General features: G+C 35.8%; 1 protein-coding gene across 1 annotated transcript in view; it reads right to left on the bottom strand.

Moving 5' to 3' along the window:
- The window catches only part of NELL2 (neural EGFL like 2), a 367,245-nt gene that overhangs the window by 13,469 nt on the left and 326,897 nt on the right, over positions 1–26,879 (bottom strand). Inside the window, exons 17-18 of the mRNA XM_059935715.1 lie at positions 19,450–19,590; positions 135–328 (exon numbers count right to left, since the gene is read on the bottom strand). Coding sequence (XP_059791698.1) covers positions 135–328; positions 19,450–19,590 — 335 coding nt within the window. The remainder of the gene's footprint in view (positions 1–134; positions 329–19,449; positions 19,591–26,879) is intronic.

Genomic DNA, 26,879 nt, shown 5'->3' on the forward strand with positions numbered 1-26,879 from the left:
AAATGTTCTGTTATATTAACTGAGTGATGGTTAAATGGGCGTATGAATTTGTCTAAGTTCATCAAGCTGTACACTTGAAATATATGCAAATTACACCTCGATAAAAATGGTTACAATGTTTTGTTTATACTAACCTGACACGAGCACACAGAGCACCGGTCATTTTCCAACACCCAAATCTGACCATTGTGCTTAACTTTTCCATCATGGATGCAGTCCCCTGTGCAGTTCTTTCCGTGAGGACATCGGCAATCATATCCACCATCCAAGTTAAAGCAAATGGTATCATTGGCACAGCTGTGCCTCCCGGTCCCACACTCGTCAATATCTACAGCCAAGAAAAGGCAGCAGGCAATGTGCTTAGAATATGCTCCGTTTCAAACAACTGCAATCAGGCAAGTTGTCTCCTGACATAAAGCATTCAACTGGAAATTAATTTTCATCTTACTGGCATGCATTTCCTATTAATGCTGACTAAAGCAATGTTAATGATCTAGGGATTTCACACAAAAATATTATCATGCTTGATTTCAAACACCAAATAACCTTGGCTAGATTTTTAACTTTTATATCTCTGTAAATACCATTAGGCTTTATGAAACATCTATATTTTTTGAAAGTTAAGAATAGGACTCAATGTTTCAAACACAAACAGTTTGGCAGTGGAAATTCTAAAAGTGCCTATTTTTTTTTTAATTGGGGAAATCAACCTCAGTGTTAAAATGGTGCTTACACAAAATCCTTTCTTAGTGGGAAATGAAATGTCATGGAAGACCTGAGGCATTTTTATTCAGTTTCAAGCCCTGTTCTCACAGCTATGTCACCCATATGTAACCTCTGTCCAGTGTTCTGCCCAGGTGTTCTTCCCTTAACAGTCCAGGCATTTTCACACTGTCCTTACACCCTGCGTCTCACCCATGGAAGGGCAAGTGACCATAAGCAATTACCATCTCTCGCACAAAGAATCCCCCAGTTCTTAACTTTTCCATTTCAGATCGTTTCATCTCCTGCTTGACTCAGTTGGCAACTTCTCATTCTTCACCTGACCTCACCTATTCCATGGCAATCACAACCTAAAGCATTTTCATACAGATGAAAAGCAAACATATGTTGACCCACAGATCAGGTCCATATGAAGATATGAGATTCATTTTATTTATCCCCATCATTTAAAGGTCACAAGCCAAAATACATTTCAGGGATACTGTATGAGTGGCAGTAAGGAGTTATTTCCTTTTTCACCTGAGTAAAGGTCAAGAAAGAAAGAATTAAATCACAGCAGGAAAAGTGGGTTAGAGAGAGGATGGAATATATAGCTTTTAACTAGGGGAACTGTACACTGATTTCCCTTCAAAATTATAGAGTTTAGTAACTATCTTCCTTAAATGGTTTGATTTCAACATTGTTGGAGACATGCACTGGTCAAGATTATATTTTAGCCACATTTAAATTCTTAAATACTTAAATTCTGTCATATATGCTTTCCTGAAAATAAGTTACATGATTACTTCTCTCTATGTACTTTGATTTTTATTAGTTCCCATATCAATAAAACCAATGAATTGAGATGACAGCTGAAAAGGTTTCTATTATAACTACAGTAAACTTTATTATAGCTTGATTTGTCAAGGATAATACTGCTTAAAATTAAAAACTATGATCAAAAAAATAACTCTTAGCTAGCATGAGGATATATTAAAATTTTAAAAAATACATTGATATATATATATATATGTATACATACATATATATCAGATGAGAAAAAATTTTTCTCTTGGTAATAGAAATGAATTTTGTAAAACACGTCTATATTTGTTCTAATCCGAATAATAAGATGTCTTTGATGAGTTGATATTTGTCTCCCATTAAGTATTTTTGTAATTAGCAATTATAGTAAGCAAGAAAATCATTAACCATAGTTGTTTGGTCTCTTTGACAACAATCTCTACAAATACCTCTTACTACCCTTTTAATATCCACTATATTTATATATATTTTTTATATATTTAACCCTTTAAATATCCACTAATATAAGGACACTATTCCGTTAATGGCAATGGCTGGATTTTTACAATCATTTCATTTTGCCTTACATTTAAAATAAAAGCTCTGCTAACAGGTTTGTTTGCTTGCTTGGTTAAAGGCAGACAGATTCCTTGGATATGATGCAGAAGACAAAGAAGAGAAGATATACAGGTACAAAGAAAATATGTACCCTTAAATAAAGTACATTAAAAATGAAGAAATAGAATAAAAAGTTGCTTACAACAATGGTTGGCATGTACTTGTCATGCCTGGAGAAATATATAGGCAAAAACATCATAATGGACTATCCTATTAGATTTGAATTAATTTGAACTTAACTTTCCCGCTTGTTATCTATACTGGGTTTCCCAGTGCCGAAACTATTCTCAATTGAATGATAGTATAGAATTTTGGAATTCATTTTTACATATAGTTTTATCATAATATAAGATTCCTGCATTATATACATAATATATACATAAAGAGTATATATTCTGCCTTGAAAAACCTACTAAAGTATACAGAAATTCCAACTTTAAAAATACTGAGAAGCAGAAGCAAGAAGAACTAAAATCCTGCAGCCTGTGGAACAAAAACCACATTCACAGAAAGATAGACAAGACGAAAAGGCAGAGGGCTATGTACCAGATGAAGGAAAAAGACAAAAACCCAGAAAAACAACTAAATGAAGTGGAGATAAGCAACCTTCAAGAAAAATAATTCAGAATAATGAGAGTAAAGATGATCCAGGACCTTGGAAAAAGAATGGAGGCAAAGATTGAGAAGATGCAAGAAATGTTTAACAAAGACCTAGAAGATTAAAGAACAAACACCTAGGAGAATTAAAGAACAAACAAACAGAGATGAACAATACAATAACTGAAAAGAAAAATACACTAGAAGGAATCAATAGCAGAATAACTGAGTCAAAAGAACGGATAAGTGACCTGGAAGACAGAATAGTGGAATTCACTGCTGCGGAACAGAATAAAGAAAAAAGAATGAAAAGAAATGAAGACAGCCTAAGAGACCTCTGGGACAACATTAAAAGCAACAACATTCGCATTATAGGGGTCCCAGAAGGAGAAGAGAGAGAGAAAGGACCAGAGGAAATATTTGAAGAGATTATACTCAAAAACTTCCCTAACATGGGAAAGGAAATAGCCACCCAAGTCCAGGAAGCATAGAGAGTCCAATACAGGATAAACCCAAGGAGAAACACACCAAGACACATAGTAATCAAATTGGCAACAATTAAAGACAAAGGAAAATTATTGAAAGCAGCAAGGGAAAACCAACAAATAATATACAAGGGAATTCCCATAAGGTTAACAGATGATTTCTCAGCAGAAACGCTACCAGCCAGAAGGGAGTGGCATGACATATTTAAAGTGATGAAAGGGAAGAAGCTACAACCAAGATTACTCTACCCAGCAAGGACCTCATTCAGATTCGCTGGAGAAATCAAAAGCTTTACAGACAAGCTAAGAGATTCAGCACCACCAAACCAGCTCTAGAACAAATGACAAAGGAACTTCTCTAAGTGGGAAATACAAGAGAAGAAAAGGACCTACAAAAGCAAACCCAAAACAATTAAGAAAATGGTCATAGGTACATACATATCGGTAATTCCCTTAAACGTGAATGGGTTAAATGCTCCAACCAAAACACACAGGCTCACTGAATGGACACAAAAACAAGACCCACATATATGCTGTGTACAAAAGACCCACTTCAGACCTAGGGACACATACAGACTGAAAGTGAGGGGATGGAAAAAGATATTCCATGCAAATGGAAATCAAAAGAAAGCTGGAGTAGCAATATTCATATCACATAAAATAGACTTCAAAATAAAGAATGTTACAAGAGATAAGGAAGGACACTGCACAATGATCAAGGGATCAATCCAAGAAGAAGATATAACAATTATAAATATATACGCACCCGACATAGGAGCACCACAATACATAAGGCAACTGCTAACAGCTATAAAAAAGGAAATCGACAGTAACACAATAATAGTGGGGGACTTTGACACCTCACTTACAACAATAGACAGATAATCCAAACAGAAAATTAATAAGGAAACACAAGCTTTAAATGACACAATAGACCAGATAGACTTAATTGATATTTATAGGACATTCCATCCAAAAACAGCAGATTACACTTTCTTCTCAAGTGCTCACGAAACATTCTCCAGGATAGATCACATCTTGGGTCACAAATCAAGCCTCAATAAATTTAAGAAAATTGAAATTACATCAAGCATCTTCTCTGACTAGAACGCTATGAGATTAGAAATCAGTTACAGGATAAAAAACGTAAAAAACACAAACACATGGAGGCTAAACAATACATTACTAAATAACCAAGACATCACTGAAGAAATCAAAGAGGAAATCAAAAAATACCTAAAGACAAATGACAATGAAAACACGATGATCCAAAACCTATGGGAAGAAGCCAAAGCAGTTCTAAGAGGGAAGTTTACAGCAGTACAATCCTACCTCAAGAAACAACAAACAGCTCAAATAAACAATCTAACCTTACACCTAAAGGAACTAGAGAAAGAAGAACAAACAAAACATTTCTCCAAAGAAGACAAACACATGGCCAAGAAGCACATGAAAAGCTGCTCAACATCACTAATTATTAGAGAAATGCAAATCAAAACTACAATTAGGTATCACCTCACAGCAGTTAGAATGGGCATCATCAGAAAATCTACAAACAACAAATGCTGGAGAGGATGTGGAGAAAACGGAAAGCTCTTGCACTGTTGGTGCAAATGTAAATTGATACAGCCACTATGGAGAACTGTATGGAGGTTCCTTAAAAAACTAAAAATACAATTACCATATGACTTAGCAATCCCACTATTGGGCATATACCCAGAGAAAACTATAATTCAAAAAGACACATGCACCCCAATGTTTATTGCAGCACTATTTACAACAGCCAGGTCATGGAAGCAACCTAAATGCCCATTGACAGATAAATGGATAAAGAAGCTGTAGTACATATATACAATGGAATATTACTCAGCCATATAAAGGAATGAAGGTAAGAAAATGGCAGCCTCCAGGAGGGCGCACATCGGTGAGTACTCTCCAGAACTGCCGCCGGCCATGTCTTTGTCCCTGCAGTGAGCCATAGCTGTCCCCCACCTCTGCAGGAGACGCTCCAATACTAGCAGGAGAAGAGAGGGAGGATGAATAGAAGAATATAACAAGCTGGCAAGTTCTGGAATGCCATGTGGATGACAGGCTCTTGGTGCTCCAGCCAGGCATCAGGGCTGTGCCTCTGAGGTGGGAGAGCCAAGTTCAGGACTGGTCCACAAGAGACCATCCAGCTCCATGTAATATCAAACAGCGAAAATCTCCCAGAGATCTCCATCTCAATGCCAAGACCCAGCTCCACCCAACGACCAGCAAGCTACAGTGCTGGACATCCTATGACAAACAACTAGCAAGACAGGAACACAACCCCACCCATTAGCAGAGAGGCTGCCTAAAATCATAATAAGGTCAAAGACACCCCAAAACACACCACCAGACATGGACCTGCCCACCAGAAAGTCAAGATCCAGCCTCATCAACCAGAACACAGTCAATAGTCGCCTCCACGAGGAAGCCAACACAACCCACTGAACCAACCTTAGCCCCTGGGGACAGACACCACCACCAAAGGGAACTACGAACCTGGAGCATGCGAAAAGGAGACCCCAAACACAGTAACTTAAGCAAAATGAGAAGACAGAGAAACACACAATAGATGAAGGAGCAAGGCAAAAACCCACCAGACCTAACAAATGAAGAGGAAATAGGCAGTCTACCTGAAAAATAATTCAGAATAATGATAGTAAAGATGATCCAAAATGATCCAAGATGATTTATGTTGGAAATAGAATGGAGAAAATACAAGAAATGTTTAACAAGGACCTAAAAGAACTAAAGAACAAACAAACAGTGATGAACAACACAATAAGTGAAATTAAAAATTCTCTAGAAGGGATCAATAGCAGAATAATTGAGGCAGAAGAACGGATAAGTGACCTGGAAGATAAAATAGTGGAAATAACTACGGCAGAGCAGAATAAAGAAAAAAGACTAAAAAGAATTGAGGACAGTCTCAGAGACCTCTCGGACAATATGAAACGCACCAACATTCGAACCATAGGGGTCCCAGAAGAAGAAGAGAAAAACAAATGGTCTGAGAAAATATATGAAGAGATTATAGTTGAAAACTTCCCTAATACGGGAAACGAAATAGTTAATCAAGTCCAGGAAGCACAGAGAGTCCCATACAGAATAAATCCAAGGAGAAACACGCCAAGACACAAATTAATCAAACTATCAAAAATTAAATACAAAGAAAAAATATTAAAAGCAGCAAGGAAAAAACAACAAATAACACACAAGGGAATCCCCATAAGGTAAACAGCAGATCTTTCAGCAGAAACTCTGCAAGCCAGAAGGGAGTGGCAGGACATGTTTAAAGTGATGAAAGGGAAAAACCTACAACCAAGATTACTCTACCCAGTAAGGATCTCATTCATATTTGACGGAGAAATTAAAACCTTAACATACAAGAAAAAGCTAAGAGAATTCAGCACAACCAAACCAGCTTTACAACAAATGCTAAAGGAATTTCTCTAGGCAGGAAACACAGGAGAAGGAAAAGACCTACAATAACAACCCCAAAACAATTAAGAAAATGGTAATAGGAACATACATATCGATAATTACCTTAAATGTGAAAGGATTAAATGCTCCAACCAAAAGACATAGAGGGGCTGAATGGATACAAAAACAAGACCTGTACGTAAGCTGTCTATAAGAGACCCACTTCAGACCTAGGGACACATACAGACTGAAAGTGAGGGGATGGAAAAAGATATTCCATGCAAATGGAAATCAAAAGAAAGCTGGAGTAGCAATTCTCATATCAGACAAAATAGACTTTAAATCAAGGCTATTACAACACACAAAGAAGGACACTACATAATGATCAAGGGATCAATTCAAGAAGAAGATATCACAATTGTAAATGTTTTTGCACCCAACATTGGAGCACCTCAATACATAAGGCAAATACTAACAGCCATAAAAGGGGAAATCGACAGCAACACAATCATAGTAGGGGACTTTATTTAACACCCCACTTTCACAAATGGACAGATCATCGAAAATGCAAGTAAATAAGGAAACACAAGCTTTAAATGATTCAATAAACAAGATGGACTTAATTGATATTTATTGGACATTCCATCCAAAAACAACAGAATACACATTCTTCTCAAGTGCTCATGGAACATTCTTCAGGAGAGATCATATCTTGGGTCACAAATCAAGCCTTGGTAAATTTAAGAAAACTGAAATCGTATCAAGTATCTTTTCCAACCACAACACTATGAGACCTGATATCACTTACAGGAAAAAATCTATAAAAAATACAAACACATGGAGGCTAAACATTACACTACTTAATAACCAAGAGATCACTGAAGAAATCAAAGAGGAAATCAAAAAATACCTAGAAACAAATGACAATGAAAACACGATGACCCAAAACCTATGGAATGCAGCCCAAGAAGTTCTAAGAGGGAAGTTTATAGCAATACAATCCTACCTTAAGAAACAAGAAACATGTCAGATAAACAACTTAACCTTACACCTAAAGCAATTAGAGAAATAAGCACAAAAAAACCCCAAAGTTAGCAGAAGGAAAGAAATCATAAAGATCTGAGCAGAAATAAATGAAAAAGAAATGAAGGAAACGATAGCAAAGATCAATAAAAACTAAAATCTGGTTCTTTGAGAAGATAAACAAAATTGATAAACCATTAGCAAGACTCATCAAGAAAAAAAGGGAGAAGACTCAAATCAATATAATTAGAAATGAAAAAGGAGAAGTAACAACTGACACTGCAGAAATACAAAGGATCATGAGAGATTACTACAAGTAACTATATGTCAATAAAATGGACAACCTGGAAGAAATGGACAAATTCTTAGAAATGCACAACTTTCCGAGACTGAACCAGGAAGAAATAGAAAATATGAACAGGTCAATCACAAGCACTGAAATTGAAACTGTGATTAAAAATCTTCCAACAAACAAAAGCCCAGGACCAGATGGCTTCACAGTCAAATTCTATCAAATATTTAGAGAAGAGATAAGATCTATCCTTCTTAAACTCTTCCAAAATATAGGAGAGGGAGGAACCCTCCTAAACTCATTCTACGAGGCCACCATCACTCTGATACCAAAACCAGACAAAAATATCACAAAGAAAGAAAACTACAGGTCAATATCACTGATGAAGATAGATGGAAAAATCCTCAACAAAATACAAGCAAACAGAATCCAACAGCACATTAAAAGGATCATACACCATGATCAAGTGCGGTTCATCCCAGAAATGCAAGGATTCTTCAATATAGGCAAATCCATCAATATGATACACCATATTAACAAATTTAAGGGGAAAACAATATGATCATCTCAACAGATGCAGAGAAAGCTTTCGACAAAATTCAACACCCATTTATGATAAAAACCCTGCAGCAAGTAGGCATAGAGGGAACTTTCCTCAACATAATAAAGGCCATATATGACAAACCCACAGCCAACATCGTCCTCAATGGTGAAAAACTGAAACCATTTCCACTAAGATCAGGAACAAGACAAGGTTGCCCACTCTCACTACTATATTCAACATAGTTTTGGAAGTTTCAGCCACAGCAATCAGAGAAGAAAAAGAAATAAAAGGAATCCAAATCAGAATAGAAGAAGTAAAGCTGTCACTGTTTGCAGATGACATGATACTATACATAGAGAATCCTAAAGAAGCTATCAGAAAACTACTAGAGCTAATCAATGAATTTGGTAACGTAGCAGGATACAAAATTAATGCACAGAAATCTCTTTCATTCTTATACACTAAGGATGAAAAATCTGAAAGTGAAATTAAGAAAACACTCCCATTTACCACTGCAACAAAAAGAATAAAATATCTAGGAATAAACCTACCTAAGGAGACAAAAGACCTGTATGCAGAAAATTATAAGACACTGATGAAAGAAATTAAAGGTGATACAAATAGATGGAGAGATATACCATGTTCTTGGATTGGAAGAATCAACATTGTGAAAATGACTCTACTACCCAAAGCAATCTACAGATTCAATGCAATCCCTATCAAACTACCACTGGCATTTTTCACAGAGCTAGAACAAAAAATTTCACAATTTGTATGGAAATGCAAGAGACCCCGAATAGCCAAAGCAATCTTGAGAAAGAAAAACGGAGCTGGAGGAATCAGGCTCCTTGACTTCAGACTATACTACAAAGCTACAGCAATCAAGACAATATGCTACTGGCACAAAAGCAGAAATATAGATCAATGGAACAGGATAGAAAGCCCAGAGATAAACCCATGCACATATGGTCACCTTATCTTTGATAAAGGAGACAAGAATATACAGTGGAGAAAAGACAGCCTCTTCAATAGCTGGTGCTGGGAAAACTGGACAGCTACATGTAAAAGAATGAAATTAGAACACTCTCTAACACCATACGCAAAATAAACTCAAAATGGATTAAAGACCTAAATGTAAGGCCATACACTATCAAACTCTTAGAGGAAAACATAGGCAGGACACTCTTTGACATAAATCACAGCAAGATCCTTTTTGACCCACCTCCTAGAGTAATGGAAATAAAACCAAAAATAAACACATGGGACCTAATGAAACTTAAAAGCTTTTGCACAGCAAAGGAAACCACAAAGAAGACCAAAAGACAACCCTCAGAATGGGAGAAAATATTTGCAAATGAAGCAACTGACAAAGCATTAATCTCCAAAATTTACAAGCAGCTCAATATCAAAAAGACAAACAACCCAACCCAAAAATGGGGAGAAGACCTAAATAGATATTTCTCCAAAAAGATATACAGATTGCCAACAGGGACATGAAAGAATGCTCAACATCATTAATCATTAGAGAAATGCAAATGAAAACTACAATGAGATATCATCTCACACTGGTCAGAATGGCCATCATCAAAAAATCTACAAACAATAAATGCTGGAGAGGGTGTGGAGAAAAGGGAACCCCTTCCACTGTTGGTGGGAATGTAAATTGATACAGCCACTATGGAGAACAGTATGGAGGTTCCTTAGAAATATAAGAATAGAACTACCATACCACCCAGCAATCTCACTACTGGGCGTATACCCTGAGAAAACCATAATTCAAAAAGAGTCATGTACCAAAATGTTCATTGCAGCTCTATTTACAATAGCCAGGACATGGAAGCAACCTAAGTGTCCATCAACAGATGAATGGATAAAGAAGATTGGCACATATATACAATGGAATATTACTCAGCCATAAAAAGAAACGAAATTGAGTTATTTGTAGTGAGGTGGATGGACCTAGAGTCTGTCATACAGAGTGAAGTAAGTCAGAAAGAGAAACACAAATACCGTATGCTAGCACATATATATGGAATTTAAAAAAGAAAAAATGGTCATGAAGAACCTAGGGACAAGATGGGAATAAAGACACAGACCTACTAGAGAATGGACTTGAGGATACGGGGAGGGGGAAGGGTAAGCTGGGACAAAGCGAGAGAGTGACATGGACATATATACACTACCAAACGTAAAATAGATAGCTAGTGGGAAGCAATTGCATAACACAGGGAGGTCAGCTCGGTCCTTGTGACCACCTAGAGGGGTCGGATAAGGAGGGTGTGAGGGAGGGAGATGCAAGAGGGAAGAGATATGGGGACATATGTATATGTATAACTGATTCACTTTGTTATAAAGCAGAAACTGACATACCATTGTAAAGCAATTATATCCAATAAAGATGTTAAAAAGAAAAAAAACAGGAACGAAATTGGGTCACTTGTAGAGACATGGATGCATCTAGAGACTGTCATACAGAGTGAAGTAAGTCAGAAAGAGAAAAACAGATATCACATATTAATGCATATGTTTGGAACCTAGAAAATGGTACAGATGAACCTGTTTGCAGGGCAGAAATTGAGACACAGAAGTAGAGAAAAAACGTATGGACACCAAGGGGGGAAAGCAGCGGTGTGGGGAGGGTGGTGGTGTGATGAATTGGGAGATTGGGATTGACATGTATACACTGTTGTGTATAAAATGGATGACTAATAAGAACGTGCTATATAAAAAAATTAATTTAAAAAAAAAAAAAAGAGGAAAGCAAAAAAAGTACTGAGAGACAAAGGACAATGAAAACACAATGATCCAAAACCTTTGGGATGACGCAAAAGCAGTTCTAAGAGGGAAGTTTATAGCAATACAATCCTACCTGAAGAAACAACAAACATCTCAAATAAACAATCTAAACTTACACCTAAAGGAACTAGAGAACGAAGAACAAACAAAACACAAACTTAGTAGAAGGAAAGAAATCATGAAGATCAGAGCAGAAATAAATGAAATAGAAACAAAGAAAACAATAGCAAAGATCAATAAAACTAAAAGCTGTTTCTTTGAGAAGATAAACAAAATTGATAAACCATTAGCCAGACTCATCAAGAAAATGAGGGAGAGGACTCAAATCAATAAAATTTGAAACGAAAAAGGAGAAGTTGCAACAGACACCGCAGAAATACAAAGCATCCTAAGAGACTACTACAAGCAACTCTATGCCAATAAAATGGAAAACCTGGAAGAAATGGACAAATTCTTAGAAAGGTATAATCTTCCAAGGCTGAACCAGGAAGAAATAGAAAATATGAACAGACCAATCAAAATAATGAAATTGAAAATGTGATTAAAAATCTTCCCACAAACAAAAGTCCAGGACCAGATGGCTTCACAGGTGAATTCTTCAAACATTTGGAGAACAGCTAACACCCATCCTTCTCAAACTCTTCCAAAAAATTGCAGAGGAAGGAACACTCCTAAACTCATTCTATGAGGCCACCATCACCCTGATACCAAAACCAGACAAAGTTACTACAAGAAAAGAAAATTACAGACCAATATCACTGCTGAATATAGATGCAAAAATCGTCAACAAAATACTAGCAAACAGAATCCAACAGCACATTAAAAGGATCATACATCATGATCAAGTGGGATTTATCCCAAGGATGCAAGGATCCTTCAATATATGCAAATCAATCCATGTGATACACCATATTAACAAATTGAAGAATAAAAACCATATGATCATTTCAATAGATGCAGAAAAAGCTTTTGACAAAATTCAACACCGATTTATGATAAAAACTCTCCAGAAGGTGGGCATAGAGGGAAGCTACTTCAACATAATAGAGGCCATATATGACAACGCCACAGCAAACATTATTCTCAATGGTGAAAAACTGAAAGCATTACCTCTAGGATGAGGAACAAGATAAGGATGTCCACTCACACCACTATTATTCGACACAGTTTTGGAAATCCTAGCCACAGCAATCACAGAAGAAAAAGAAATAAAAGGAATACAAATTGGAAAAGAAGAAGTAAAACTGTCACTGTTTGCAGATGAGATGATACTATACATAGAGAATCTTAAAGATGCTGCCAGAAAACTACTAGAGCTAATCAATGAATTTAGTAAAGTTGGAGGATACAAAATTAATGCACATAAATCTCTTGCATTCCTATACACTAATGATGAAAAATCTGAAAGAGAAATTAAGGAAACCCTCCATTTACCATTGCAACAAAAAGAATAAAATACCTAGGAATAAACCTACCTAGGGAGACAAAAGACCTGTATGCAGAAAACTATAAGACACTGATGAAAGAAATTAAAGATGATATAAACAGATGGAGAGATATACCATGTTCTTGGATTGGAAGAATCAATATTGTGAAAATGACCATACTACTGAAAGCAATCTACAGATTCAGTGCAATCCCTATCAAATTACCAATGGCATTTTTTACACAACTAGAACAAAAAATGTTAAAATTTCTATGGAGACACAAAAGACCCTGCATAGCCAAAGCAGTCTTGAAGGAAAAAACCGGAGCTGGAGGAATCAGACTCCCTGACTTCAGACTATACTACAAAGCTACAGTAATCAAGACAATATGCTACTGGCACAAAACCAGAAATATAGATCAATGGAACAGGATAGAAAGCCCAGAGATAAACCCACGCACATATGGTCACCTTATTTTTGATAAAGGAGGCAAGAATATACAATGGAGAAAAGACAGCCTCTTCAATAAGTGGTGCTGGGAAAACTGGACAGCCACATGTAAAAGAATGAAATTAGAACACTCCCTAACACCATACGCAAAAGTAAACTCAAAATGGATTAGAGAACTAAATGTAAGACCGGACACTATAAAACTCTTAGAGGAAAACATAGAAGAACACTCTTTGACATAAATCACAGCAAGACCTTTTTTGACCCACCTCCTAGAGTAATGGAAATAAAAACAAAAATAAACAAATGGGACCTAATGAAACGTAAAAGCTTTTGCAAAGCAAAGGAAACTACAAAGAAGACCAAAAGACAACCCTCAGAATGGGAGAACATATTTGCAAACGAATCAACGGATAAAGGATTAATCTCCAAAATATATATACAGCTCATGCAGCTCAATATTAAAAAAACAAAAAACCCAATCCAAAAATGGGTAGAAGACCTAAATAGACATTTCTCCAAAGAAGACATACAGATGGCCAAGAAGCACATGAAAAGCTGCTCAACATCACTAATTATTAGAGAAATGCAAATCAAAACTGCAATGAGGTATCACCTCACACCAGTTAGAATGGGCTTCATCAGAAAATCTACAAACAACAAATGCTGGAGAGGGTGTGGAGAAAAGGGGACCCTCTTGCACTGTTGGTGGGAATGTAAATTGATACAGCCACTATTGGGAACAGTATGGAGGTTCCTTAAAAAACTAAAAATAGAATTACCATATGACCCAGCATCCCACTATTGGGCATATACACAGAGAAAACCATAATTCAAAAAGACACATGCACCCCCCAATGTTCATTGCAGCTCTATTTACAATCACCAGGTCATGGAAGCAACCTAAATGCCCATTGACAGATAAATGGATAAAGAAATTGTGGTACATATATACAATGGAAGATTACACAGCCATAAAAAGGAACAAAACTGGGTCATTTGTAGAGACGTGGATGGATCTAGAGACTGTCATACAGAGTGAAGTAAGTCAGAAAGAAAAAAACAAATATCGTATATTAACACATATATGTGGAAGCTAGAAAAATGGTACAGATGAACCAGTGTGCAGGGCAGACACAGATATAGAGAACAAATGTATGGATACCAAGGGGGGAAAGTGGCGGGTGGGGGGTGGTGGGATGAAGTGGGAGATTGGGATTGATATATATACACTAATATGTATAAAATGGAGAACTAATAACCTGCTGTATAAAAAAATAAGTAAAATAAAATTCAAAAAACAAATACTGGTACATGCTTTAGTGAGTGATTGGAGAAATAATGTTGCTGAAGCCAGTGGTCAAGTCTCACTTCCCGTCGAACTTGAGCTAGCAGCAGCTTTTGACACAGGTCCTTCCCTCTCCCTGATAAATGTCCTTTACTTGCTTCCTATCACACTGGTAGCTCTTTTTGGATGTTTCTTCTGCCCACATACACATTCTCCAGGTGTGGCAGTTACAGTATGAATAAGATTTAGCCAAGCAAAGAGGAGGTAAAGACTGGTCTAGTCAGAGGTAAGGGTGTGTTTGAGTCCCAATGTTCAGAGCCATCAAGATGTGTTAGAGGATCAGAAGTATTGGTATGACTTGAATGTCTAGGGAGAGCAGAGTGGGTAGACATGCAGCTGAAGAGGTTCTTAGGGATCAGTTAAAAGTCATGTTGTAAGAAATTTGAACCTTATCTTAAAGACAATAAAATGTCATTTTTGGGAATTGCAAAAAAAAAAAAATCATAATCAGATATCCATTTTTGAAAGGGTCCTTTGGCTTCACTGTGGAAAAGGGATTTAAATGGATTAGAAATTGAAGCTAGGAGACCGATTAATAGACTGTTCAGTATTCCAGGAAAGAGATGGTCATATAATAAAAGGAAACACTTATATAGTGGTTGGTATGTATCAAATTCTAAGTACTTTCGTATAATGACTCATTTCATATAATGACTCACAACAACCGTGAAAGGTACCATCATTATCTCCATTGTATAGATCAGGAAATTGAGGCCTAGACATGTTGAATAACTTTCTCAGGGTCACACAGCTAGTAAGGTATACAGCCCAGATGGGAACCCAAGCTGTCAGGCTCCAAGTCTGCGCTCGTAGGCATAATGCTGTATTGAATAGTAGCAGTGGGGATGCATAGAAAGAAACAACAAAACTAAAATCTTCCAAGATAGAAACAACAAAGATACAGCAACTTCTTAGTGATTTGTTGGCTTCAAAGACTAGGGTGAGAGAAGGGTCATGAATGATTAGATTTCCCGCTTGGAAAATTTGGTTGATGCTATTTATACAAAGAAGAGCAAGATTTTGCTGGAGAGTGGAAGTAGGTGGCAGGGATGAGCAAAGACATGAGTTAGTTTGACATGTTGAAATACACTTTCCTCTGGGCTTCCAGGTAGAGCTATCCAGCTGGAATTCAGAAAATAGGACTGGGCCAAAATATAGATTTGGTGGAGATACACTTTCATCATTCTCTTTCTCAAAAATAGACTTTCAGACTCAAGTTCAAACTTATGAGAAAGGCATTTAAAGCTACTTCCTTTGCTGGCACTCTCTTTCCCTATCTCAATGAGCCAATAATCACATCATACTTAAGTCCTGAAACAATGCTAGATATTCAATCCTTTCTTGATCCCAACAGGAAATAATTTCTCTCTTTGTTTCATTATGGCTCTGAATTCATACTTTTCTTATGTATTCATCATTTTCAACTTTGCAGCTTTCTCCTCTATTGAAAAACTTACTATATTCTATCTTGTATGACAGTTGTTACTGTACATATTTTATCTCGACTGCAAGCTGAAAGCAGTGATCATACCTCCTTTATATTTCTTCACAGCAGGTGCCTGGTAAAGTACCTCAAGGTACCTGTGCATAGATTCAGTAACCACTTCTTGAGTCGAAATAGATTCATTTCATTTTCATACTTTTCCCTGATTTAAGTTTAGAATTTATAGTATTTGGCTTGAACATAATACTCAAAAGATGTTACCCTATAAACATTTTTTTGGGGTCATACAAGTTCAAAAAATCCTCACCAAGCATAAAGATAATCCAGAAATAAAAGCTTTAAATAAAGGGAAATGTGGGCATGAAAATACAATATTCTTACCTGGAAAAAAAAATACTGGGCTTTATCCTCAGAGAGAGACAAATTTTCAGGCACATTAGGAATGATGATATGGACAAGGAAAATGGTACCCTTGTACATTACCTGGCAATTAAATGTCTACACCTCTGAGGTAAATGGATGAGCAAAACAGTTTACACTTTGTATGAATGCAGTTTATAAACATGTATTTGTAGATTACACAGCCTAAAAAGTAGTGAAACAGTGCAAAGTTATTTATTCACATTTTCAAATATGAATATTATACTTCAGCATAATTGTAAACCCACTGCTGTGGCTTTGTCCACGTTGAAATGCTTCTTTTCTTTTCCCCCAGCACAGAAAAATGGAACCTGCTCAGATATAATCACACTCTTAAAATTGCATCCTTCTAAATACTAATATTACAATTCTACAAATCACTGAAATTGCAGTAAATAGATAGTTGTTAAAAAGAAGCACTTTAGTTCTCTCTTGTTTTATACAACATAGGTGGGTTCTTTTAAAAGTATTCTTCAGAGCACACCGTCTTCTGAAAGAGTAGTAGATTTTTATGATAATCATTATAAATTATACTGGAAGATAATAATAGAATCATCTTTCTAGAATTGTGGTTCTTTTTAAAAAAATAAGATTTCCCATTCTTTCTGTATTTACGGAATTTCCTCAAAAAGCCTTTTCTGTGTAGGCATTTCATAGAATCCTTTACTTCCCTATATTCATCTTTATCATGTGTTATTTTAATGGCTAGTTTCACTTTGTTACTTTTGGACACCAATGAATGCACTAATTATGTTTTGTCATTTTGTCCTGACCGTTACATCTTTACTGTATATCATACCATATGTTTAGTGGAAAAGTGAAGTACTTCTTTTTTCTCAGTTAAATAAGCAGAGTTATCGACAGAGAAAGAAGAGAAAGAAAGTGGTATCTAAGATTTGAGGAGACGGAAGACGGTATGCAGGGGAAAGTAACTAAGAGTTGCAGGGGAAAGTAACTAAGGAAATAAAGTAGGAATACTGGGTGAGGTCGGTGGTCCTCAGAGCAGGTAGCTTACAAGATGGCCCCCAACGATCCTCACCATTTAATATTCACACGCTTGTGTAATCCTCTCCCCTTGGACTTACTGACTGGCTTCTAACAAATAGACTATGGGAGAAGTGATGAAATGTCACATCTGAGATTCAGTTATGGAAAGACTGTGGCTGCCATTTTGGGCACCTGCTTATTCTAGGGGAAGCCAGCCCCCAGCCCTGTGGAGTAGCTTATGTGTTAAGGAAACAAGGCCTGCCAATAGCCACACGAGTGACCTTCATTCTCTCCACTCCCATCCCAGACAAGTCTTTAAGATGAGACCACATCCCTGGGCAACAACTTGATGGTAGTAGCCTCATTAGAAACCTTGAACCAGAGGCATTCAGTTAAGCTGTGCATAGATTCCTTACCCACAGAAGTTGTGAGATAACTTTTGTTGTTTTCAGTTTCTAAGTTTTGGGGGTAACTTTTAACGCATCAATAGATAACTAATACAGCCCTCTTGAGACATGTGGTCATAAATTTAAAAGATAGTGAAAGCAGTTGCAAATATAAAGTAAGATAGTCAGCAGAGGTATGTATTTTTTCTAGTTACACTCTGATGCGCAGAAAAGGATACCAAGCAAAATTAAACACAGGTTACCCCTAGAGCAGAAGAGGAAGGGATGGGAAAAAGGGGGAGATGAAATAAAGATACATTTTCAGCTTTGCTCTATATATTTTTGTATGAATGGAATTATTTATAATCAGCTTGTATTCATTCTTTATGTATGTAACTTAAAATAAAATAAAAGACAATCTTAAAAAGGTAGCATTGAAGACTTCTTCCTCATAATATACTATAGAAAACAGGCAAAATATTTTATCAGGGAAGGGCAAAATCACACGGTTTGATCGGCTTCTTGAATGGCATTCTCTACAGGGCTGGAAGTACGCATTCTGGAACATTCACAAGTGCCAGGTAGAGCCTTCAGACACAGCTAAGTGCTTATTTGCAAATGCCAGGTTTTAGCCCCTGGTAAGGCAGTACCGTTCCCATTCCGTGTAACAATCCAGATGAACGTTCCGCTCAAGGTCCAGAGCTCTGCAGCTGCTGGCAAAGCACGCTGGGAGCCTTGGCATCTATCATCCAAGTCTGTTTCACTTTTCTCTGTGTGAAAACCTCTTGAGGCCCAAGGATAAAAGATATCTCATCATTTAAGCGTCAAGCACTGCTAAGTCAGATTCTCCAAGGCTTTCATCGACTGTGTCATTTTAGCCGCATCATTCTCTTAGGCTGTTACTCTATGAAGGTGTAAACACCAATGGAGAAAATAATGACTTCTTGAGGTTTGTTTTGTTTTCCAATCCTATGCCAAAGCCTTTTAGTATGGGTGGTTTCCCTGACAATTATTCACTGTGCTTTGCTTACTCTGCCTGCCTCCTAACTATCGTGCCCCTTAATAGAGGATATAAGGGAGCAGAGTTGTCAATTCACTGAAAATAAGTCAAAATTCATGGTAAATAATTGAATATAATCTTTTCAAATTTCCACTCTTATTAGATTGACATCTTCTGTGAAGCAGGGACCATATCTTCTGTATCCAACATTCACTAAATATCTCTGACTTTGCCAGCTAAGTGATACATTAGGAATAGCCCAGAGTAGCATGCATTATGTTTCCCTTGGCCATATCATCATTGTATTTCCTCTAGCCTCATTTTCCCTCTATCCTGCTTTCCTCATCTATTTTTTTCTAGCTCTTTTTTGGGTCAGATTTTTACATGCTGCCATTTAAAAAATTTATCTGACATTATGGGTTTATTCATTCTAAAACACCCTTCAACAGTATCCACAGAAAATTGGTTTACTATTGCAAGTTTTAATTATCTAAAAATCAGTTATCATAATTAGCAAGAGAAAGTTAGATTTTAACATGTTTCTAATCACTGTTGTATAAACACACAGCAAAAATCACCAATACCTTAAATATTAGATCAATGTCTACTATTTACATCTTACTGCATTTTCCTCAATTTTAAGACTTTAAACTTTAGGTCTTCTCCTTGTACTGACCTTCACATGATTCTCCACTTGGTGAAAACATCCCATTGTCATGGTAGCCATCTCTGCACTCACAGTGGTACCATCCAGGCAGGTTGATGCAGTTAGCACGGCTGTCACACTGAACAAAGCCATCAGAGCACTCATCAATGTCTATTTGGGAAAGAAAACAGGAACGGGATGTTATACAATTGCTGCCTTTCTCTCAAAGAAACTAAAATATTCTGTTAGATGGCTACTAAAATATTTAGTGCCAGCAAATCCTTAAAACTGAGAAAACATAAAATCAAGAAAGTCTACTTGGTTGTTGAAAGCTATACAGAAAGAATGTAGTGGTATTAGCAATAGGAGAAACACCTAGACAGCTTCTCTGTTGCAAAAGTCATCCAACTGTAGAAACTGGAAAGAAACCATCTGTGATAGTCATTAGTGCTGCTCACCAAATATTTCCAGCTCTTCTTCTGGACACAAGCTAGGATTGCCGTGTGACTTCCTGAAGTCAATTAGGGAATGACATGTGCCACTTCCAGAGAGAGCCTTAAAGATGCAGTGTGTGATTCACACATACCTTTCCCCCATCACAATGACCAGCGATTTCCAGAAGCTCTGAAGATCAGCCTGAGTCCTGAGTGAAGACGATATGGGGCACATTCCTCCTCTAGTTGGGGTGGACGTAGAGTATGAGCAAGAAACGAACTTTTTTGCTTTAAGCCACTGAAATTTTAGGGTCTCTTATTACTATCAACATAATCTCCAGTATATGGCAATAGCATTCATGCATCAACATGCTTTAGATTTTGGAGAATATATCCCATCTATGTCACCTTTTAATGTGTTTCACATATATCATTACTTCATTCAATCCTCAAAAAAAAAAACCTTGCCATTTAGACAGCATATTGAACATATGAAAAAAAATGAGGCAAAAGGAAATTATGGGATTTAACCAAGGTCACCTAAGAGTTCATGTTTGCCTGACTTTCTGGTGTGTGCTCCTTCATACAAGTAGACACAGGCTGAAATTGGCAAAATTGTCTAAACAAACAGAGCATGTATCTTGAGTTTCATATATTTCCTCCAGTGGCTTATTACTATTCCCAAATGTTGTGAGACTTTTATTCTTCTTATTCAGTCTGTTGATTAATGGGAACATCTGATGTCCATCCAAGTCTCTTTAATCAGTCATAGAGGAAAAAGTAATTCCTAGAGTTGCCTTACAGAGTGTCCCCTTCTTCTTAATACCTTCTGGGTTTCTGGGTGCTTTGGGGTTGCCTCAGACCTTGCTAAATGATCTGACGGCACCGTACCATCACAGCTGCCAAAAATATCCATCTTGACAACCCTTTGCCATGACTGCAGATTCCACTCGCCAAGGTAGAATAGCCTTTTCTTATATGTTTTCCGCACCTGCATCATATTCCCTGCTGCGGTGACCAGCATGACAAGTCCCTCCTATTGATGGGAAGATCAGATACTTTTTAGAGTCCTTTCCTCCCAGACAATCCACTCCAGCTCAGCAGTATCTACTGCCTTCTTAGTCTCATCTAACTTCAAATTCTTGGAAGTATATATTTCTTTCATTTTCTTTTAAAATTTCCTCTTTTACTATGTTCAATTTTTAAAGAGACAAATATTTGAATAAGTAAGATTTTTAAAAGAAAAAAAAGTCATCACTCATATACTTCTTGATAAGCCCAGAGTTCCTTCAGTAAAACAAGGCACAAACCATTCTCTTAGATTAGGTAGTAAGCCAAAATAAATATTTTATATGATTGCAAAATTTTAACATTATTTCTGAACTATGAGTGATTTGCCTCTGTGGTTTCTCTTCTAAGAGTCAGTTCCTTACAGTTAGTAATTCCTATTGTCAAAATAATTGTTAGTGGCCAAATCAGCTAAGCATTGACTTCCTGACACATAGCTGATGTGGATTGCTTCCATTTACTAAGGCCTCATAGGTTTTATGAAACAGCCTATCTGTACTTCAGGGGCCTCCCTAACCGATGATTTATAAATGGGACTAAAATGCTATGCTCATTTCAGCTTTATATGGGCTTTTCTTCTAACCCAAAAGATGCAGGAAATTGGTTATGTCATTTCTTAAGTGCATGGACAAAAGAAAACAGGTTGGAATTTAAGCTTTAGAAATGAGTTTGTTGGAAGGTCAGGAGGGGGATGTTTAAAGTACCTCATTTTAGAATGATTTGGTCATTAGCATTGGTGATTTGGAAGTAAATATTAATAGAACAGAGCCTTATCCACTGAAGCAACCTTCATATCTCTTACTTACCCTTTAATTTAGTTATTTTTTCTTGCTGCAACACAAGGGTTACCTCAGGTCACATGACACAGATATATCTTTCAATATTTACTCCTCACTCATTTTCTCCTGTCACTCTTTCTAATCACCAGGCCCACTCCTATACTGCTTCATCCCCATTTCTCTTTGTTTATATTACAGTAACCTTCCTTGATCTATATCCATTAAAGTTTAATAGAAATGTTACACAGTATATTAGTGCATATTCCCTGAAGACTGGGGATTGAAACATGTGCTGGCCATAATGTATTTTCCTATACAATCTGAGTATCATTATTTGACTATTAATACTAAGTAGTATTTTAGAGGATAGATATTCAAATATATATGTCACTCACTAATTTATCATTCAATACTTACTGAATACCTGTTATATGCCAAGTACTAAGTGCTGGGGAAACAAGGATATATAAAGCAGAAGTAATTTCTGCCCTTACTGGGTTTACTATCTATCTAAAGTGTGTTTTATTTTAAGAAAATTAAATTTATAAAAATCTGAATTTACAATCATGCAGGACAGTGTTTCCCAACATGTTATATATCTGCCGCCACTGGTATGGTATTTAGGTGATAACAGGCAAATATTATATTTTAATGGCTACATTTTTATATTTCTGAATTATTTCTATTTATAGCAAGTGATACTAATAGTACAGTAGTGAAATTGTATTTAAATTTTAAAAGTGAGAGGAAACAGAAACAACAGTAAGTAGATATTGGTATAAACAGTATATGAATATGACAAAACTTATTAAGGTGGCATATGAATGACTGGAGTTTTGAAAACACTAAGATACAGTATGGAGCAATTATCCATATCTCAGAAGGATTTACTGAGTAGTTCATTAGGTAGCGAAATGTCTTAATTCATTTAAAATATTACTCAACTTATAAAATATAGTATAAGTATACATATGTCATGGCTCAAATTATATACTTGCTACCATTTAGGATAGCAAAGTAAAACTAGCCAGATAATATACATTGCTTTGTTTTACACTCTCATGTTCCTGCTAATTTTGATCTGTTTATGAAAACTTCTCTACTTTGGTGAAAGTCGGTAGAAAATGAAAGTGTGCTTGAATTGCCAAAGTATGCACTTTCCACCAGAAGGTATGTTTGTTTGGCTCATGTTCTAATTAAAGTGAAAGATGAAACAAGCAGCCTTATCTGTAAGCTATCTGATGGTATGTATATCTTTAGTTACTCAGTAATCACTAATAAGTAAAGAATTGAAATCTGATCCACAATTTAAGAATTAAGTATATTTTATCTATACACAAATGTAGATATTACTATGAGTTAGAACATATAAATGCACACATACTGTGTGCAATTTCAGATATGCACATATTGTGCTTTACGTATCATATAATAACAGAAAGTAGTAAAAAAAAATCAAATGATTTATTTCTTTGGTACTTTCTTTAGGTCAGTTAAAAGCAAACTTTATATTATCTAATTGAGTTAGAAACACAGAGAACAGCAGACCTAGGGGGGAAAAATGTTGTTATTTTATTCCATATAAGAACTACCAAGTTTGAACAAATTACTTTCCAAACCGAATTAAGAGTATTCAAAAAGGTTAGTACAGGATGTATAAGCTCATATGATTTAGTCTTAATTATAAGGACCTTAATTTTATACTCTGTAGGTACATTATATAAAAAACTAAAAATAAATTTTATGAAAAACTGTGATTTCATTATATATTCTCTCTTAGAAAGGAACTAGTTCCTTAGGGACAATTAGAACTTTTTCACTAGCTACATTTAGAACAGTCAGCTAGTGATGATATTGAGATGCTGTCCCAGAGCACAGAGAATCTAAAATCCAAAAGATATTCAGCCATCCAACAGCAGTCACGAATAGCAGTCATACGCCAGAGGCCAGAATCAACTTAGAAAATGGAAGTGGAAGGCGCTGTGGGGATAGATTTTCTAGAAAGTACATATGTTTTGAGGTAATCATTAAAAACAAACCAACAAGCAGAAAACAAGAAAGGAAAATGTATGAATTAAAAAAAAAGCTCACATGTGTCAGTATCTTGTTTTCTTTGCCTCCCTCAGGTGTGGTGACACAAGACTGCATGCCTCCTACAATGTCACAGACCACTGGCTTCAGAGGAGGCCAAACAAAAATGGCTTTTGACATCAGCATTTAATGGGTCACTTTGGAAAATGACAAATTATTTCTTTGTAAAATTAAGTGTAGTTATAAAATGAGACAGTTGGAGGATAAACAAACCCTTTCTCATGCATAGTAACAGTTATTTCTATCATAACAACATAACTAAGAATAATAAAAAGTGTGTAAATATCTAGAACCATCCATACCTAAAACAGACCCTAATCATTAGTTTAACCTGCTACCCTATTCAAAAGAAAAGAAAATACAATTATTTTTTAAAATGAGCATGGTACTTTTAATGGCAAAGTCAAATCATTAGAGTACTGTGTTTCAACGTGTTTATTATTAATAAAAACCCGACATAATTTCTCATAAAAAAATAGTACTTGGACTATTTATATCACTATCCTATGCACTGGTAGTTAAATTATATTGATAAACAGTAGGCAATTAAACACCCTCAAAACAATTAATCAACTCTTGATTACCCACATGTGGATTATTTGCTTTCTAGATTATCTACAGCATTTTTTTTTAAATCACAAGGTCATTTCCCTCTGTCTTTTGTTGAGCTTCTGGGGAGTCGGCTTTCAACATTTAGATGGGAGTGCTCAATGAAAGCAAACTCTTTTGAGCATTACATTGTTTTTTACAACTGTTCCAGACTTGGGTATAAAATATCCAAAATTTCATAAAAAGACTGATTTTCTCATGTGAACTCTTTGAAAGTAAAATGACAATATATGTAAGTAAATTTTGAAAATCCTAAAATCCTCTTCACAAGTTGGATGATAACATTGGAGATTCAGTGAAAATTATTTTCACTACTTTATAGTTTATAATTAGGAAGTTAATGACAACTCTTTCAAAAAGCATAATATAATTTCTTCATCGTGTCATTTAGTCCTCACAACAGCTGTGTGAGCTATTCTTATCCTTATGTCATAGACAAAGAAGCAGTGAGAGCAAAGGCATTGCCCAAGGTCACACCATGGACCAGAACTCTTTCAACTCCAAGTCCAGTGCCCTTTCTCTCACCACAGGCTGCCTCTGAAGAACAACACTTGGCCAACCAGAAACAGCCTATACTTTGAGATGTCTCAGTATATCTCTTTTTTTTTTTTTTAACATCTTTATTGGAGTATAATTGCTTTACAATGGTGTGTTAGTTTCTGCTTTATAACTAATCAGTATATATCTTAATGTGAGTGAATTCCAGCTCTGTGGCTTGTCAGCTGTGTAACTTTGAGTTATTTTACTAAACTTTTCTGAGTTTTCTGTTTTTGAAATCGAAGTAATACTCTCTATTTCTTAATAGTTCGCTCTTAACTACTGCCATTAACTATACATGGCATCACAGGAGAAGCAGTGCCTGGCTCAGAATAGCTACTCCTCCTTATCTTTTTGCCCACCTTTCAAAAGTATCTTGATTCTTTGGGTTTTCTGTCTATCAGTTTGAAATTTCTCACAAAAAAACCCCCAAACAAAACCAAAAATGGGGGGAGGGGAAGTCTGAATTGATTCTATAGATTGATTTGGGGAGAACTGACATCTTTACATTATTGAATCTTTTCATCCACACACATGATGTATTTCCTCTTTCTCTAATAATTTTTATAGCTTTTATGGTCTTCATAGATTTCTGAAAGGACGCCTTCTATATAGTTTGCCTGGGCTTATTCCTAAATGTTTTTTTTTCTTCCTTTTTATTGAAACCAACATTATTTTTCTCCAGCTTTATTAAGGTGTAATTGACAAATAAAATTGTAAGATATTTAAAGAATACAATATGATGATTTGATATATGTATAAATTGTGTAAGGATTCCCCCATTGCCCCATTGAGTTAATTAACACATCCATCACCTCATAGATTTACCTTTTTTTTTTTTTCCTTTTGGTAAGAACATTGAAGTTCTACTCTTTTAATAAATTTCTATTATACAATACAGTATAATCAACTACAGTCATCATGTTATACATATTATCTCCTCAGACCTAAAACCAACTGTACTGAGGTAAAATTTATATACAAAAAACACCACCAACAATTTCATGAGTTTTGACACATAAACACTATCACAATCAAGCTATAAAACATTGCTTTCACCCCAAATTTTCCTTAATATCAAAATAGTTTAAAAATAATTTGTATAAATATGGGCTGTGACTATGCCTGTGTGTTTTTCTTTTTTTCTCTAACATCTAGCAAAGAACCAGACACATGGTTAGAGATTCATAAACATTTACTGAGTGAATGAATGACCTGTTTGTAATATCAGGTAACTAAGTGGCAAGCTCAGCATGACACCTTTTGAGTCCTGCTAGGTCAGGGGGAATTAAGGCAGGGGTGGCAGCTTGAAAGAATTCACTAAGATGCAATAACAAGATGATAAGATGACGCTTTCTCATCCTATTTCAAATATTTATGTCAAAAACTTGACTATAATATTAAATGGAGTAGAATTGGTATAGAAAATGTGTACATTATATATATATACATGAAATACAACAAAAATGTAATTATATATTTAATATATATAACATATATTATTAATTTTTTAACAAAAAGAGTACATCCAAACTTCTGATTAAAGATGAAAGATTAAAAACATTGTTAAATCTCTTCTTCTTCCCATCTTATAAGCATTACGTTAAAGGGACAAAGAAAAGTGTAAACAAAGATAAAAGGTAAAACGCCACCAGTGGAGAAGAAAATTCAATGAATTTCTGGGTTAGTTAAAGGTCTACTGATGAATAATCAACTCAAGCACCTCCTCCCACCTTGAGCAGACATCTGAAAGAAAGCAATTATCCCCAAAGCCAGAATGGATGGTTCTTCTGTAAAGAAAATAAATAAAATATCTGGAAGAAACTAAGTAGCTAATGTAGGAGTTATCCTCTGTAACAAAGTCCCCTGCATTTCAGTGTTTAGAGTTCAAAGTGTAAAAAGTGGCACCTTTTTAGCTCACCCAATGTAAGTCTATCAGTCA

This window comes from Balaenoptera ricei, chromosome 10 (assembly GCF_028023285.1).
Source record: "Balaenoptera ricei isolate mBalRic1 chromosome 10, mBalRic1.hap2, whole genome shotgun sequence".
Classification (NCBI taxonomy): Eukaryota; Metazoa; Chordata; class Mammalia; order Artiodactyla; family Balaenopteridae; genus Balaenoptera; species Balaenoptera ricei.